Source organism: Lacerta agilis, chromosome 12, assembly GCF_009819535.1.
Source record: "Lacerta agilis isolate rLacAgi1 chromosome 12, rLacAgi1.pri, whole genome shotgun sequence".
In the NCBI taxonomy this organism is placed as follows: domain Eukaryota; kingdom Metazoa; phylum Chordata; class Lepidosauria; order Squamata; family Lacertidae; genus Lacerta; species Lacerta agilis.
Genome location: NC_046323.1, coordinates 13,851,391 through 13,870,045, shown reverse-complemented (window position 1 = coordinate 13,870,045; position 18,655 = coordinate 13,851,391). Strand labels below are relative to the sequence as shown.

The window sequence follows — 18,655 nt, the reverse complement described above, 5'->3', positions numbered from 1 at the left end:
ATTAAGAAGAAGAAAGGGGAAGAACCATTAAAGGAAAGTGATAAGAACACCAAGGCTAAACGTTTTATTTAAACGGCAAGAGGAAACTAGGAGGGGAATGACCTAGTAGAAAATTTATAACTAGCACAACCTTTGTTCAAATGGGAACCATCAGTAGCACTGAAGGGACATCATGGCAATAGTAGTAATCATTCTCAGAGGTCCTCATTTTAGCACAAGAAAACAACTGGGATTCAGACATGATGTCGTGGTGCAGGCTGGAAAAAACAACTAGTGGTATTCATCATTTCACATACAAAATCAAGATGGGGTGAATTTCCCCCTAGCATCAACGAGCCCCAATCTAGACTTTAGGCTGTCTGAAGAAAACCATTGCCCACATCTTAAGTTGTCAGCCCTGGATAACATAACTCATAAAATGACCTGAGGGCACTGATATTTTTCTTTTGTTACTAGATCCCCTGTAGAAAGAAAGGGGAAAGACAAGTATGTAATGAACACCAATTTAAAAATAACACCAGACTACCAGATGGACAAGATGCACAAGAGTTTTCCTTCCCAAATGGGCCAGGTAATCAGAGGCTTCAGGCAGAGGGGAAGCCACATGCGAGGAATGAAGCAATTTTCAACTGACTCTTAAAGTTATTCCACAGCAACTTTTTCACTAGGTCTTAACAGCAGCATCCTACTGCGTTCTTTTTGCATCACCTGTGCCACATCTTCCTGTACATGCAGAAGGGAAGGCCTGAAAATGCAAAATTGATTCCACACACCAGATATCGAACACAAATAATGAGGAGCAAAGGGCCATGTACTTACAATAGCAGCGCTTTCGGGGGGTGTATTATCGTTGGTTGCAGCAAACACAATTGAAGCTAGTAGGAAGAAGACCGTCACTACTGAAACAATCAAGAAATCCTACAAAAGGGGGAAAGTGAAAGGTAGCTTCAGAACTATCATTTGTTCTTTGTTTTTTTGCTCCTCATTCCTAGCACACAATAAAAATTATAATGCGTATAAACATTTCTATAATCTAGTACTACTGCACTTTTGATGCACAAAATGCCTCATCCTTTACTTTGTTGTCCCTCAAAGAAACCTGCCAAGCGAGATCACTATTACTCCCATTTTACAGATGGAAAGTGAAGTCAGGAGCTAATGACTTGCTCCGGGCAACTCAGTACATTTGTGGCTGAGTGCAGTTTGAAACTGCATTCACCCAACTCAAAGTGTGCCACTGTGACCAGTTTGCCGTGCTTCCTTTCAAAGTAAAGCCCCTCTTGCCCTCCAATTATTTTAACTGTAAATGCTCTACAGAATCTCTTCCACCAACTGCAAAGGTAAATATAGACACCAAAACCAAGCAGAGAAAATTGGAAAGCAAAAACTTCAGTGCTGATGGTATTCATTAGGAAAATGTCAAAGGGAAGCTTGGATGTGAAAAATGTGTACTAGTGATGCATGGTAATAAAGCATACTACTAAAGCATACCAAGATGTTTAAATGCATCTTAACTGGTAACCTCTGGAGATTAAAAAAAGGCTTTTGTAAACCCATGCAAACAAAGGAACATGACACATGCTTGACTTGTAAAGCAGAGAGTGGAGAACCTTAGGTACGGGTTGCAAAATGAAATGCCTGCTTCCCAGACCATACCCCCGTCCTCTCTAGTTTTCCTGCCTGCCTTTGGGGCTTTTGCCTGGTTGGAATGTGTCTTTGAACTGTAATGTGTCTTGCTTGCTTGCCTGAATGAAGGGTGGCGGGTGTGTACATCAGAAGCCCCTGGAATGTCGCCTACTGTGCAAAGGCCACATCTGTTGCTCCACCCACATTTATCTCTAGCCACGCCATCCGCTAACATGTAGCTCCTGGAAGATTAACCCAGAAAGCAAAGTGGTCCTTGAGTTGAAAAAGGATCCCCACCCTTAATATTGGCACTGCTACACATCTCACCTGGGACGCGGGTGGCTCTGTGGTCTAAACCACTGAGCCTAGGGCTTGCCGGTCGGAAGGTCGGCGGTTCGAACCTCCGCAACGGGGTGAGCTGCCGTTGCTCGGTCCCAGCTCCTGCCAACCTAGCAGTTCGAAAGCACGCCAAAAAGTGCAAGTAGATAAATAGGTACTGCCCCAGTGGGAAGGTAAAAGGCGTTTCCGTGTGCTGCTCTAGTTTTGCCAGAAGTGGCTTAGTCATGCTAGCCACACGGCCCGGAAAAACTGTCTGCAGACGAACGTTGGCTCCCTTGGCCAGTAAAGCGAGATGAGCGCCGCAACCCCAGAGTCGTTCACGACTGGACTTAACTATCAGGGGTCCCTTTACCCTTTACACATCTCGCCTAGTCATCCTAGCAGCGTCACTGTTCCACAGGTAACCCCCTGGGGTGGTGGCAATAGACCCTGTAAACATAAGCTGCCATCACTGTTCCTTGTCGGACAGGTTCTATGCCCTGCCCACCAGTTGAAATTCTCAGTAAATTAGCATGACATGTTTAAGTTGCCAATACAAGTTTGGATTTTCCTAATTGCAACTTTTCCAGGCTCCTCCAAGCGCTGAGGCAAGGCCATGTTGACTAATCCTGAGCATGCCTATGGCTATTAAAAATTATGATATTCATAACATATATAAAAAGCGGCTCCCTTTACCACAGTTGCTACTTTTTCCTTCCCTGTCCTCTCGTACAAAGAAGTGCAATATGTAACCAGGATTGGGATATTCAAGAGGAAGGCACTGCAGCTGACAAATTCAAAGAAGTAAAGGCCACCGCAATTGCTGCAATGTTGCACAATTTCTTCACAAGAAGGCTAGGAAGGACAGGGCCTGTTGGAGAAGAAAGAGAAAAAAAAAAACACTGGCTGTTAGAACCTCCCTTCAGCAGGAAGGCAGTTGGCAGATTGCATGGTGTTACCGCGACTCAAGCACTATGTTTATGAAAACACTTTTAAGATCTAGAATGCTTTACAATCTTATCTGCTGCAACTTTGTGAGAAATGTTCTTTAAAAGTTCCCATTTCACAGGACTTAAGCTGAACCAGAGACATTTGAGCCACACACGCTAGCATGCTTCTCGTTTGCAGTAAACCGTCCATTTCCCCGGCAACTGTAGGGGCAAATTGCAAAGTACCTCAAAGGTGCAGAAAACTAAATATGATGGCATGTGGTTGCCGGCCAGTTTTGCAATGCATGTTCTTGGGAATAAGAAGCTCCACTGCAGGCAATTCTTGGTCTATTTTGACAATACAGTGGTACCTCTGGATGCGAACGGGATCCGTTCCAGAGCCCCGTTCGCATCATGAGCAGTCTGCAACCCGCAGCGCCGCTTCTGCGCACGTGCGGGTTGCGATTCGGCGCATCTGCGCATGACGTCATTTGACACATCTGCGCATTTGCGAACCCCCGAACTCGGAAGTAACCCATTCCAGTACTTCCGGGTTTGGGGTGTTCGTAACCCGCACCGTTCGCAACCCGCAGCAAACACAACATGAGGTATGACTGTATTTTTAAGTCACAGGAGAGTTTCTAAGATTTATCTGAAAACAAAGCAAAGTGACATTCACATGTCTTTCCAAGAACACCTGGGCAATGCCACACTGCTCCAGATTCTCATCATTTCCAGAAGTCAGCTGCATATTAATTCTTCCACTTATTGTCTATCTCCCTGCAGTCCATTTCCTGACTGCCTCTTTCCTTTGTCTCTCGATTGCTGAGGGAACAGGGGACAATATGACTCCTGCTTTGTTTTACTTTCAGTTTTTGCGCTCTTTATTTAAATACCAGCAATTACTGCTGCACAGCAACAAAAAGAAGCACGTATGAATTGTCCAACAGCTCTGCCTCAAAACAGACTTACTGTAGGTGATTAAATCCAAGCCTACATAGAAATAACATCAATTGGCCTTGCACAATAAATGTGCAAAGTAATCTGGAATCTGGTGAAATTCTAGAATGGATCAATTCTTTCTACTTGACACATATTTCAATGGCACAGAAGAGGGCATGAAAATATCCATATCCAATTACTACTAAGCATCAAGCTTATAGTATCAAAGTAAGATACTCCAGCATAGGACTGAAATTTTCCCAGCCCTGATTAGTGATGCTATGACTGAAGCAACAGCAGATATTCTCAAGAAATCAATGCACATGGATGATTGCTCTCAAATGTTCTTCCTAGAATGCAAGCTTCCAATTTCTTGCTCGTTAATGTGGCTTAAAATTAGCAGCAGCAGTGACATAATTAATTCACCTTTGTCCATGTAGATAGAAATGGAACTGATGAAGAAGCCTCATGCACACAACCAATTTTATTGGTTCCATCTCTTGACAAGTTATCAGAGCTGTCTGAGTATGTATGAGTGCAGATCCTTCATCCAGCAGTATACTTGGAGGATGCCAAAACTACCTGCCAACTGTAAGCTCAATTAAGCTTGTGAAAAGCACAGATGCTCACTACTAGGCTCTTCCAGCTAAAAAATAATCAGTTTTCATGTATATTACCCACCTACCAGCTGAGCACTGCCTCACAAAGAGCCAGGGCTCAGTTGTAAAGTACAAGCTTGAAATGCAAAAGGTCAAAGCTTCAATCCGTGGAATGCCCATGTAGGGCCAGGAGAGATACCCTGGTGAGCTGTTGCCAGTCCATGTGAATGATATGGTGCTAAATAGACCAGTGGTTTGACCTCATATGGCACCGCTTCCTATATTCCTCTCCAGTATGCCAAGCCCATGCTTGATGTACAGTTCTCTGCAGTCAGGTTTTGGCTTTGGAAGGGCTAGTGAGAAGTACAATACCTACTAATTCCTGCTAGGAAGCACTGATATGGTCACACATCATCATACACCATGTGTATGGTGCAGTAAATTAATTTCCTGGTAATATGCAAACAGTATTGGTTATGGAAATGAATTTACATGTACCACGGTTAGTTATACCATGTGCAAAACCAATAACACTTTCATACCACCCGATAAGAAGTGATTACACCATATACAGCGTCAATGGCTTTTTCTCCCTGGTAGTATTCAATCTTGCAATTTAGAACAAAATTTCTGCTTGCGAAAGCAAAGCAAAAACCCAAGAAGTCATCAACAACCGAAGATTGTTTGTTGGGAGACGGTTCTGTTGACAGGTAGTGTCACCCAATGTAGAGTCAACATAGAATCACAGAATCGTAGAGTTGGAAAGGACCCCAAGGGTCGTCCTTGTCCAGCCCCCTGCTATTCAGGAATCTCAGCTAAAGCATCCATGGCAGATGACCATCTGACCTCTGCTTAAAAACCTGGATGCAGCATCCTGTAGGGACATAGAAATCTGGGGACAATATTCCATACTTAGGAAGTTTGCACCTAGGAGGCCTTGAGTGACAAACTGCCCAGTGCAACTACCGGTAATTGGCTGAGCTGCTGCTAGTTAGGAAGGTGTTCTTAACACCGTTAGGAGCCAGGAGATTAGGCTGGTTAGGTGTTAATTTTTTATATAAAAATTGCTTGCTCTGTTACTGCTAGATGGAGTATGGTCTGCTCAGAGCATTGTGCACTCATGGGGGGAGTTATGTAGTTTGGTTGGTTGGAAGTAAGGGCGACCAGAGAGGCTGTAAGTTTTAAAGGGACATACCCTGGAAGGTAGACATTTCAAAAGAAATGTCACTGCTTTATACAGTGTATATGTCATGAAAAACAAATAAGACTTTTCCTTACAGACTGTGTCCAAAGGTAGCAAATACTTTGCATTTCATGGTGAAATGACCGTGGCTTTCCTTCTACCACTAAATAAAAAAAATCAAAGTGAACACAAAGTTTAAATCTGAAACCACCGCAGTATTGCGGGATTATTAGCTTGTTAAGTCATTTTGATTCTGGTATCTTACTGTAATGGGAATATTCCATTCTCTCAAATGTAATTAAAAAAAACAACACAAAATCTAACAGATGGGTTTCCCCTTTCAAAGTGCGCTGTTGGCTTTCATTTATTTACTTTGTAAGTTCTCAAACTTGGGAAATGACCTCCATCTACCAATTTCCTCCAAAAGGCAGCTATATTGAGACCATGCAAGTTTATTTAAAATTTAAGCCACAGAAAGAGGGACATGCAGAAACACCACGGCAATGTGGTGGCAAATGCACTAAGCAAGACCCGGAAGCAGGGGTGTGGGGTGGGAGAAAAGAGAATGAACTAGTTGCTTAAATTGCCTAATAACCACATTGCAAAACGAACCACATGCCATCGCTATTTATCTACAAACAATTGCTGATGGACAAAACAGGACAGCAAAGCGTCACCAGTAACAAATTGTTCAGAAGCCAACAAACCAAATTCAAGTTATGAGCGCTGCACAGAGCTGAAGAAGCAGCTCAAAATTTTAGGCACCAGAATCACATTTTTAGGCGGCAACTAGGTCAGGCACTTAGTGTATTTCTACATGGGGGACAAGGATGGGCTGCATTTGCCCTATACATAAAAGGGTTTATGTTAATATATTTAGGGTGGGGAACCTCACCTTTTGATTTGCCTGGCTTTGGGGTGCATGGGAGCTTGTTGTTTTGAAGTTTAAAAGAAGTGTCCTTTGAGACACATCTGAAATCCCCAGAGCTGGAAACTCTGTCATTTGTACCGCACCGTGTAGCCTAGTGCTTCATGACAACTGCGAACTTCCCAGATGATATCCAATCCCTACCCTCCCAGCCATGGTCTCGAGGGTGGGGTCTTGCTGCACAGGAACATAATCATGTGGTAGAGTAATAGCCTTCCTATTATTTCCAATATTCACTTATGGAAGACTTCTAATCTAGCCTGGTTTCAGAACTGGATCAGTCTTGGTTGACCTGCCAGATTTCCCTTATTAGAACAAGGCGGCTGGTGGGGAGGGGAGTGCAACACTTCTTTATCTTCCAGGGGCTTTTGATACCATTGACCCTGGTATCTTACTGAACCAGCTTCTAGATCAGGCATAGCAAACTCTGGCCCTCCATATGTTTGGGACTACAATTCCCATCATCCCGGACCACTGGTTCTGTTAGCTAGGGAATTGTAGTCCCAAACACCTGGAGGGCCAGAGTTTGCCTATGCCTGTTCTAGATCTATCACTGTGACCGGAGGCCTAATTAATAATAATAATAAGAATAATTTATTTGTACCCCGCCCATCTGGCTGGGTTTCCCCAGCCACTCTGGGCAGCTTCCAACAAAGATTAAAAATACATTAAAATATCACACATTAAAAACTTCCCTAAACAGGGCTGCAGATGTCTTCTAAACCAGTGTTTTTCAACCACTGTTCCGCGGCACACTAGTGTGCCGCGAGATGTTGCCTAGTGTGCCGTGGAGACGGTTGGGATTTCCCCCCCTACTTGGGTGCAGATGTCGCGGTATGGCCGTTACGGTGGAGGTGAGTGGCGCGGGTGGAGAAGAGACCGCAGCGACTCTCTTTGGCTCTTTTCGAGGCCCCGCTTAGCTAAATTCGCGGCGCCTAGGAGGGGACTCCCCTCGGGGTAACGCGGGCGGGGCTTGTGGCTGGACCTGGCGGGGTTTGTTTTCCCTCCCTTCGGCGCTACTGACGCTGCGCGGGCAAAATGGAGGCGGCGCCAAAGATGGCGGCGCCCAGGGCTGCTTCGCTCGCCTTCGGCAGCGATGAGATGGGCGGGCTGGTCGAGGGAAGAAGCCGCGAGGGCGGCACCGCGGCCGTGCGTTTGGCGGAGCCGTCGGCAGAGGGAGGGCGGTGCGAGGGCGGAGAAGCGGCGCCGGAGGGCGTGAAGGGCAGTTACCGCTGCTTGCTCTTCTCTGCCGGCTGCCTGCTCATTGGCGCGCTTTCCAGGAGCCTCTAATAAAGGGAGCGGCGGCCTTCCCCTTTCTCCTTCTACACGCGCCTGCTTAAACTTTTGTGCCCCGAAGTATGTGAAGTGCGCTTCCTATGCGGGTTTTTTTAAATTAATTGCTTTGAGTATCTCGGCTATAACATCCAATTAGATTGACAGAAAAACTAGGCGAAATCTTTTGCGTTGATACAGGGTGTCGGTATAATAGTATTATTTTCCTCCTTGCCGTCGCTTTGACGTGGGCCCTTCCCCGCCCCCTCCATAAGCTGCCAGCATGGATGCTGGAAACTTGCGTTTATGATGGTTGCAGCCCTCCTTTTGCGGTTCAGTGGGAGTGCAGTTTGGCAAGTGAAGTGAACATAGCCTGAAATTGGCTTAAGACTATTAAGGACGTGTATTTTCTTGGAATTTTCCATAAAAAAATCTTTTTTCTTTTGTGGGCGCGACTGTGTCCTGGGTATGGGGGGTGGGTTTTTTGACATCATCTTCCGACTTCCTTCCCGCCCGAGCACAGTGTGCGCAGCAGCGGAGAGAAGAATTTCTGTTTACTTACTTCATAATAAAGTAATATAAAATACTTTATTTGTGTTTATTTGATTCCTATTAAAGAGAATTACTTTATATATAGTCAATATAGGCACAGAGTTAATTTTTTTAACATTTTCTAATGGTGGTGTGCCTCGTGATTTTTTTCATGAAACAAGTGTGCCTTTGCCCAAAAAAGGTTGAAAAACACTGTTCTAAACGTCAGGTAGTTCTTTATCTCTGACATCTGATGGGAGGGTGTTCCACAGGGCGGGCGCCACTACCAAGAAGGCCCGCTGCCTGGTTCCCTGTAGGGAACTGCCAGAAGGCCCTCGGCGTTGGGCTTCAGTGACCCAAGTGGCCACAGTGACTAAAAGTGTCTTCTATCAGCTTCAGCTGGTGGGATAGCCCGACAAAACCTGACAACAGTGGCCCAAGAATTGGTTACCAGTTGGGATTGCTCAGTCAGTGAGTAGAGCATGCGTCTCTTAATCCTGCATTGCATGGGGTTGGACCAGATTACCCTCGTGGTCCCTTCCAACACTAGAATTCTATGAAGACTAGATTACTGTAACCTACTCTGTGTGGGGCTGCCCTTAAAAGGAACTGCAAAACGCAGTAGATGAGGAGGGCAATCTTAATGCAAGCATGCGTTATCACTTCTGAAAGAACTGCAACAGCTGCCAATTTATCACCAAGCCCAAGTATGAGGTTTTTTGTTTAAAGCTGTAACAATTGGGAGCTGGATATTCGAAAGAACAACTTCTCCTATACAGGCCTGTCCTTACTGATTTTCAAAACATACATAACATATCACGATTTCGGGGTGGGGAGAATATTAAAGCAGTTTACAACAATTATATATACCATAAAGCCACATAAAACTATTGTTGCAGATTACCAGCTATTACAGAATTATTTTTTTCCTTAATTGATGGTGGTATTAAAAGTTTTCATCAAATATTTAAAGATGAATGCATAAGACGTGTACTAATCTCTCCAGGAACAGCCTTCCCACACAAATATGCTAAGATCTCTGCATGAGGCCCTGCTGGCATTTGTACTGAAAACCCCGGGGAGGAGCTGTTCCAGTTTGGTGCACCCCAGCCTGTGGATCACCTCCCCTCTAAAGAAAAGCATTTTGATGTGCTTTTGATGATTGCTTAAGACCCTTCTATTCACCCAGGTATTTGCAGTGGCTGTGTTAATAATCTGGCTGTGTAGTATCGGGGTGGTCTGCTGTAGATTGTAGTGGTTCAATTAAGGCTGGTATCAAAATGTTTTAAATTCATAGAATCGTAGAACCTTCTGGCGGTTCCCTTGCTGCGAGAAGCCACGTTACAGGGAACCAGGCAGAAGCCTTCTCGGGTAGTGGCACCCGCCCTTTGGAACGCCCTCCCACCAGATGTCAAAGAAAAACAACTACCAGACTTTTAGAAGACATCTGAAGGCAACCCTGTTTAGGGAAGCTTTTAATCTTTGACGGACTATTGTATTTTAATATTTTGTTGGAAGCCACCCAGAGTGGCTGGGGAAACCCAGCCGGATGGGTGGGGTATAAATAATAGATTATTATCATCATCATCATCATCATTATTATTGAATTCGAGGGTCAACTAGTTCAATGTCCTGAAATGCAGTAATCTTTTGCCCAACATGGGGCTCGAAGCGATTAATAGTCTCATGCTCTACTGACTGAGCTATATATATATGTAAAATACTGTATAGAAATTACTGTGCTGGCCTGGAGTTGGAGCAGAATGCATTTCCCCGTGACAAAAAGTGTATCAAGTGATGATGAAATCTGGTTTACTTGTATCAGAAGTGCTGCCTTCAAAAGAAACATCTAGATCACTCCCAACTTAGATACTAATTTTAATAAAGACAAAAACTGTACTAAGTAGCAACTCCAAGGGTGTAGCCATATTAGTCAGTAGCCATGAAAACAATGTAGAGAGTTGGCAATTTAAAGGCTAATGGATTCATTATAGCATAAAATCTGGGAATAGAGAGGACTCATTAGATGCAAGAGGTGTTATCTTTAGTTGGCAGGTGCATTAGACATGCTTGTGTGTATTATATATGCACCCACCTGGGTATTGGGGGGGGGGCATGTACAGTCATACATTGGTTGTTGACGCCCCAGAACTCATACATTTCGGCTCCCGAATGATCAACCGGAAGTGAGTGTTCCACTTTTCGAACAATTTTCGGAAGCCTAACATCCGGCACGGCTTCCCATTGGCTGCAGGATGCTCCTGCAGTCAATCGGAAGTCACGTCTTGGTTTTCGACAGTTCCAGAAGTCAACATGGACTCCCAAAACACATTCTGTTCGAGAACCAAGGTATGACGGTATATGTGTGTTATACCTGCCATCGATGAAAACAGTTCATGCATCTGATGAAGTGGATGGACTCACTCTACCGTGTTTCTCCTAAAATAAGACACCGTCTTATATTTTTTTTCGCTCAACAAAACACAGTATGGCTTATTTTCAGGGGATGTCTTATTTTAACCGCGTCGCATCGGTACGCTGCATAGCCACGCCTCTCCAGGTTGTTTTAATGGGAGGTACCACGTCACTATGGCTTATTTTCGGGGTATGGCTTATTTTTGGGGAACGGCTTATATTTCGCAAATGCATAGAATCCTGCTATGGCTTATTTTATGGCTATGTCTTATTTTAGGAAAAACAGGGTAGTACACAAAAGCTAATGCCATCATAAATGAGCCTTCAAGGTGCCACAAGGTTATGTTGCACATAGGAAGAGTAGCAATTAAGAAGCCAAGCACTACCGGGGAAACAAATATTGTTTTATTGTAGCTTCATTATAGGCCATGCTACATGTCTACAAGACATTTCAGGTGGGAAAATGCAGGCTAGTGGGAAGGGGTGTAAAAATCTCCCAGATTCCTTCCAACCCTACAATTCTAGGACTCTGTGATTCTACTGCTGCTGAAGTTGGTTACAGGCATGAGACTCTTAACCTAACCTAGTTCAAGCCCCACGTTGGGCAAGAGATTCCTGCATTGAAGGGGGTTGGGTTAGATGGCCCTTGGGATCCCTGATGCTATAGATGTGTGTTTGTAAGAAAGGTGCCACACTCCCCGCTGTGAGTAGCCGGGGCCAGATGCCCATCCCCAAATCAATAAATAAAAATACTTAACTGACTAATTGCATCACAGAGAGCTCTGTTCTGCTCCCCCTAACAATAATCCAGACTGTGCCCATGCATTCCCCCACCCAGCCCCAATAGGAAAGTTTGCCCAGTGTTTCTCAAACCTGGGTGTTGTTGGACTACAATTCCCATTATCCCTAGCTAGCAGTTCCAGCAGCCCAAGATGATGAGAGTTGTAGTCCAACGACGGCGGGAGACCCCCCCCCAGTTAAAGAAACACTGGGCAAACTTGTTGTTGGACTACAACTCCCATCATCCCTAGCTAGCGGGCCCAGCAGTAAGGGATGGTGGGAGTTGTAGTCCAACGGCAGAAGACACCCCCATTTGAGAAACACTTCTCGCTGCACTACAACCCCCATCATCCCTAGCTAATGGGTTAGCGGTAAGGGATGCTGGGAGTTGTAGTCCAACAACAGTAGAAGACCATTTGAGAAACACTTCTTGCTGCACTACAACTCCCATCATCCCTAGCTAATGGGTTAGCGGTAAGGGATGCTGGAGTTGTAGTCCAACAACAGTAGAAGACCATTTGAGAACACTTCTCGCTGCACTACAACCCCCCATCATCCCTAGCTAATGGGTTAGCGGTAAGGGATGCTGGGAGTTGTAGTCCAACAACAGTAGAAGGACCATTTGAGAAACACTTCTTGCTGCACTACAACTCCCATCATCCCTAGCTAGCGGGCCCAGCGGCAGGGATGATGGGAGTTGTAGTCCAACGACAGCAGGCGCCCCAAAGCTGAGAAAAAAAATGGCCTGAGCGTTTGCTGGTTCCCCTTCCAAGCACGTCCCGAGGACCCTAAAACTCCGTCAGCGAGCGAGCCAAGGGCGGAGCTCGGAGGACGCCAAGCGTCAGGGCCGCTCTCCCTTCCTCGTCCGAGGCGAAGAAAGCGGCACCTGCTGCTGCTGCAGCGCCGCCATGAGCTCGGGCGGACTCTCCTCTCGGCTTCGCCACGAGATCCGAGCTTGGGAGGCGGGTCGAGAGGCTAGCTATAGTCCCGAAGCCCCTCACGGAGGCTGCTGTGGGCCTGGCCGTGCTTGGCTCCCTCCCTTTCCCCAGTGCTGTGTGTGTGCTTAATCCCCGCCCTCCCTCAGCCTCGGCAAGGCGGGAAAGAAGCCCTGGCTGAGGGGAAAGGGAGGGCCGCCATCCCGCCCTCCCTCACGCCGACTCACCAGCTGCGAGGCCTTCAGCGCCAGCCGCCTCACTCCCAAGTTGTCGGCGGTGCAGCCAGTGCAGCGGGGGCCCTTCCCCGGCGGCTGCTCGGCGGGGACGGTGGTGTCGGCGTAGACCGGCGCCCCGTTCTCCATGGCCGCGAAAGGAGTAGGCCCTGCGAGGAAAACCAAAGGGAAAGACGGCCTCCGCTTCAGCTTCAGGGGGAGTTGTCCCCAGAGAGGGCCGGGTGCCAAAGCCTAGAGGAAGGAGGAGGTGTGCCGTCGAAATTTCCCCGCCTTTTTTCTTCTCCCGCGGAAGTAGGTGAATCGGTCGCCTATCAGGAGAAATGGGGCCTTTTGCTTCAGACCCGCGGCCAAATTCACCTCACGCGTTTCACCCTGTTCATTTATTGCCCAGAAGCATTGAGGAGCAGGCTTCAAGCGCCGCCCTCTTGCCGTTGGCAAGTCCTCCCTGCATGCCGAATAAATAGGCTTTCTTCTTCTAAGAGACGAACCCCCCAAATAAGTTGCATTATTAACATAAAACTGCAAAGCCCCGCTGCCACATAATAAGGAGCACGTTTTTTTTTAGTCCCTCTGAACTCTTAATCAGGATGGATGTTAAGCAAAGGCAGAGGGGGAAGAGAGGAAAGGCTGGCTTTTGGTGTTGAGGCCATTATAGCTCTTTTGGTAAAGAAAGAAAAAAGAATTATTTTTGTTGCTTAGGCTTAGAAGGGGTGTAGCTTGTGTGGGCTTGTGTTCAAGAAGCCCATACTTTAGAATTTTCCCACTACATTTATTGCTTGTAATGTACAGTTTCCACCCCATACTGACCAGAGCAAAGGTGTTTTTTAATGGATAGCGCAGGTTATATAAGTAATGGCAAGGTGTGTTTCAGGGCACAGACGATAAAGAAACAGGGCGTTAACTTCTGAAGAGTTTTGAGCCCCTGCATTTGGCAAATCAAGCTATTATCCCCACAGTACCACACACACAAAAGTTAAGCAGCAAACTTCTCCAATTAACAGCAACAATTCTATATTTCTTATCAGAACTTATGCCTGATACCGACATGCAGTTTAACATGACTCTTCCTCTTTCCATTCATAGAATTGTTGAATCCAAAGGGATCCCGAGGGCCATCTACTCCAACCCCCCTGCAGTGCAGGAATCTTTTTGCCCAAAGTGTGGCTCGAACCCAAGACCCTGAGATTAAGAGTCTCTTTAAGGGACCCTCAGGCAATGGCTATTTCTGCCAGTGTAGCTAAACATCATGCACAGAATACCTGGGTGGGAAGCCTGGGCCCTCCAGATGTTGTGATCTCCAACTCACCCATAATCATCCCCAACCATTGGCCATGCTAGTTGAGGCTGACGGGAGAGAAATACCAATAGCCAAAGTTTCCCCTCCTGCTTTAAGAGGTGGCACAGATGTTAAGAGGGTAAGGGCTCCGGATGACCCATTTATTGTGGTGACTACTGTACAGTAGAGTTTTGAACTTTTGGAGCTGGCAGACTTGTATTTTAGTTCTACTGGTTCACCTTGACAAAGCGCTCTTGCACTTGCTCAAACCAAAAGCCTCATTAATTTAATGTGATTTACTTCCAGGTAAATATGCAGAACTGTAGCACTAGAAGATTAGTGTCATGCATCACAAAGCTATGGGGATCAATGCATCTTCCAACTCTCACAATTATATCTGAATCCGAAAACATGTTACAGGAAATCTAATCTACATTATTTGACCTTTAGTATTTTTTTCTTTAAGCCTTCTCAAAAGTGTGCTACCTCCCCCTTGTGGACATCTATATGAAGTACCAATACATTTTCCTTACATATTTTAATGTACAGGTATGTCAATTGATAACCTAGGGCAGGGGTTGTCAACCTGGTCCCTGCCGCCCACTAGTGGGTGTTTTAGGATTCTAGGTGGGCGGTAGGGGGTTCTATGGCACAAGCTGAATCCTCCTTCCATCAAGCACTGGTGAACGGTAAGGAAATTTTACCATCAAGAAAGATGCATTAGTGGGCGATAGGTATAACGCAGGTGGCGCAATGGGGGAGGCGGGTAGCACTGTGGTCTAAACCGCAGAGCCTAAGGCTTGCTGATCAGAAGGTCAGCGGTTCGAATCCCTGCGACGGGGTGAGCTCCTGTTGCTCAGTCCCTGCTTCTGCGAACCTAGCAGTTCGAAAGCATGTCAATGTGCAAGTAGATAAATAGGTATCGCTCCAGCAGGAAGGTAAACAGTGTTTCCGTGCGCTGCTCTGGTTCTCCAGAAGTGGCTTAGTCATGCTGGCCACATGACCCGGAAGCTGTATGCCAGCTCCCTTGGCCAGTAAAGCGAGATGAGCGCCGCAACCCCAGAGTTGTTCGCGAATGGACCTAACAGTTAGGGGTCCCTTTACCTTTAACTTTAGGTATAAAAAGGTTGACTACCCCTGTCCTAAGGGTATGGGCACCAGGCCAAAATGCACAAGACAAGACTGAACTTGTACATAAAGACAGTAAAGCAAGTGGTAACACCTTCCTCGTAGTTATCTCTCATACTCTCTGACCAGCTTATTTTTGTGTGAAAGTTATTGGGTCAAACTGGAAATTTGCAGGATGTTTAAGAAATAAATGCAGAAACTTGCTGCAAACAGGTTGTTTACCCCCCCCCCCCATGAGTGGGGATGTGTGTGCATGGGTTTCCTCCAGCCTCAATACTAGGTGAGAAACTCTTGTTTAGCATTATTTTAAATTTACATTTAAATAATAAAGCTTCCCTTTCTTGATAGGATCTAGTGTAAACAAGGAGATGACAAGTGTGTGAGAGAAGAATAAAACAAATTAATTTTAGAGTCATTACATGATTGAGGAATATAAACTAATGACTAAGGCTGTAATCCTATACCTTAGCAATGGGCCTCCAGCCCATGGTTCCAATTTAGTCTGCCAACCCATTTCCACCAAGTCACACTAGCTGCCTTACATTTGATGCCATATATGATTATAGCAATGAGACAGGGAAAGATGCAGCTGGACGAAAACTTCAGGCACAGCTGATCCACAGTGGCTACAAAGCCCTGTGCAAAGCAGATTGTCAGGTCTTGTGGAGCTCCATGCACAGTGCTTTGTGAGACTCAACAATTTGCAGGCTGTACCTTTGCCTGCATGGCTTGATTTCAAACCATGAACAGTAATTGGGCACTGCAGTTATTTCTAAGAAAACGTCATTCTGAGCACAGAATATGCTTTGGGGGTGGGGGAAATTCCAGTAGTTAAAGAAAATAAATACTAATTTAGATGTTATTTGTCAAGTGCATTTTTCTGTTACTAAGTGATATGTCACACTGTTTCTGAATTTATGTATATATTTATGCAACAACTATGGTTTAATACAAATTATTAGTGTGCCAGTGCATGGTGCTCAATAACTCCCAGGGTGCTCTTCCCCACTCCTCCTCCTGCTGTGTGCCATAGACAAAACAAGCCAGGTCTGGCTTATCATGTCATCCAAATCCAAGCTAGCTTGTTTTCCCCAAATAAATCTTGTTTACTTCTCATGATGTCTTGGGGGAAAACAGATCACAAGCCCAAGATCAGACAAACAGAAGTCAGACACTGGCTTGTTTCATCCACAGTGCAGCAGGAGAAAGGGACGAGTTATGGGAATTTCTGAGCAGTGTACACGTTAAGCTATGGTTTAATGTTATGTACAAAGAGTTGGAAGGGAGCTTTGTGGGGGGGGGGGACCACTTGTGTGTTTTTCACCTTGCAAAATATGGACCTAAATTTCCCTGTACTTTTTCTACAATGCAAGATGCTAAAAAAACTGAATGCAACAGTTAGACTCCAACCTACCTGAAAAGATGCTTCTGCCATATCTCACTGTGATCTTTGATTCTGAACTATTTGACACAAACCACGTGCAAAATTCAAATGAAGAGGGAATGGATAATGACATTTTCAGTGATGGTTCCACAATTATATTTTCCCCTGGTAACTCCACAATCATCTCTTTCCCTGGTAGCTCCACAATCATCTCTTTCTCTGGAAGGCAGATAGAGCACATTCTAAAACTATGCTAGGCTTGACCAGCACTTAGTGTACACAACTAAGCTTAATATATTTTACATTTGTATGCTACCCATTTTTTACTCATTTTATGATGTTGCTATCTGCGTCATGCTCTCTCATATTTCCTCCCCTCTAGCTTCTTGGTATTGGATTGGTAGCTGACAAAGTAAAAGTGCTTCTGGCACCTTTTTGTCCTTTCAAAGCTTTTGTTGTTATTAAAAATGCACTTCACACCAGCAGAGATAAATATATCTGTCTATACTTTTGTTTGCAAGAGGGATACTTTCTAATAAACTCCAGAGTGTGTAATAAGTATCTTAAATCATTTGTTTAGTGTCTTTAGATAAGCCATTTCATATATTATTATGTGAACAGTAAAGATACCTTCTACAACGCATAAGAATTACAGAAATATTAAACAATTCAACTCTAGGATACAAAGTAACTGAAATAAAGACTCGTTACTTACCTCATCAGTAGTATATACTCATGCACATCTTAAATATACTCAAATAGTTCGCTGTGTTACATAGTAGTAATCTGTTCAAAAGTACAATTTGTGCCATGCATGTGATTGGAAATGAAAAGCTTTGTAGAGTTGCTCCTTTCATACAGTTGCTCCTTGTCATGTTAAGCATTCAGTCAAGAAAGTTAGATTTAAATGATGTAAAATACTACAACCATCAAGTAGTTGTGGAATTCCTTATGGTCTCTCAGAAAGGAACTTTTTTTGAGGGGGGCAGAATTTCAATCCAGAGAGCTTTACATTGATAAAACTATTCTTAAAAACAAAACAAAACAATAATAGTACTGGAAATGCAAAGAAGAATGCCCCAAAGTAGACTACTAACTTTTCAAGCAACGTTGGCCCAAGAATGTAGACATTCTACACTAGAGAAGTTTCCTATTTTCTGGAAGTTTTGAAAGCAGCACTTTCAAGTTTGCTATACTGTTCACATATTCATGTTTATTTTCTTCCATGTTTATTTTCTGTTCAAAGAAACAAGCCCAAAGTATTCATAAACACTACTTACAGATCATTGCCAGTCTATGTGCAAGAGTGTTTTGGACTTGTTTCTTTGTTCAGCATCCTTACATGCTATATGGCTTTTGAAAGTGAGGGGAATTGCAAAAGCTGTTGAATATGCCATCATGGCTGAGTGTTTGAAGGAGGGGGTGGAATCTACTGAGGACACACAAGACCATGGACAATTCTAAAGTAGCTGTATGGCTCCCAACCTATGTATATCTTAATGAAAACTACCAGCTAACTGCTCATTGTCATCAAGTGTAGGGTCTTGTGACAAAGGTTCTGCTCTGAAACCAAACAGAATCTAACCTTTACGAATTACAGCATTTCATTTGCAATTACATCTATGCATTTGACAGGAGTTTGTCAGAAATTTTGGTTTGGAGTCCAGTGAATGGCCTGGAAGTGTCAAAGTCTGCAGAATCATCAAGGATAAGCAGGTACTAACCTAATCAGTTTCTTGGATGGGAGATAATTGGGAGTCCTATAAGAGAACAGTTTTGTTTTGTTAAAGGAAGAAATATTACTTTGAGGAAGAAACAGTGAATACAGCACTGTCTTCCAAAAGTATTAACATTTATTTAACTGATCCGGAAGGCAGCTTATTTAAGAGGTATGTGTGAAACAGATGTAGGCTTTATCAAAGGCAAAAATCAGTATGGCCTTTTGTTAAATGTATTGAGAAACAACTTAGATCTTTGTAACCCACTTTGAGGGTTGTTGTTTTTTACAATCAAGTGGTGTATAAATTTTATGTAATAAAAATATATGTTGAGAATAAATTGCTTGATTATGGATAACTAATATACCCTTAAAATGAAAAGTATGGTAGGTCTATTGTACATATATATCTGCATACATCCATGCTCCAAAGGTTTTCCAGCAAATTTAGTTTCAGGA

General features: G+C 44.4%; 1 protein-coding gene and 1 long non-coding RNA gene across 2 annotated transcripts; both read right to left on the bottom strand.

Annotated features, from left to right (window-relative positions):
* Positions 1 to 627: 627 nt before the first annotated feature.
* On the bottom strand, positions 628 to 12,936 carry CMTM6 (CKLF like MARVEL transmembrane domain containing 6). Its single transcript, XM_033165845.1, is given in 4 exon segments — positions 628 to 918; positions 2,641 to 2,791; positions 2,793 to 2,815; positions 12,686 to 12,936. Coding segments are annotated over 4 exon segments (585 nt in total). The 5' UTR covers positions 12,821 to 12,936; the 3' UTR covers positions 628 to 642.
* A 3,592-nt stretch (positions 12,937 to 16,528) lies between these two features.
* Positions 16,529 to 18,512, bottom strand: LOC117055459. The gene is made up of 2 exons (XR_004427638.1): positions 18,204 to 18,512; positions 16,529 to 16,698 (listed from the first exon to the last, which is right to left on the bottom strand). It is a non-coding gene; the product is annotated as an uncharacterized LOC117055459 (long non-coding RNA).
* Between the last annotated feature and the right edge of the window lie 143 nt (positions 18,513 to 18,655).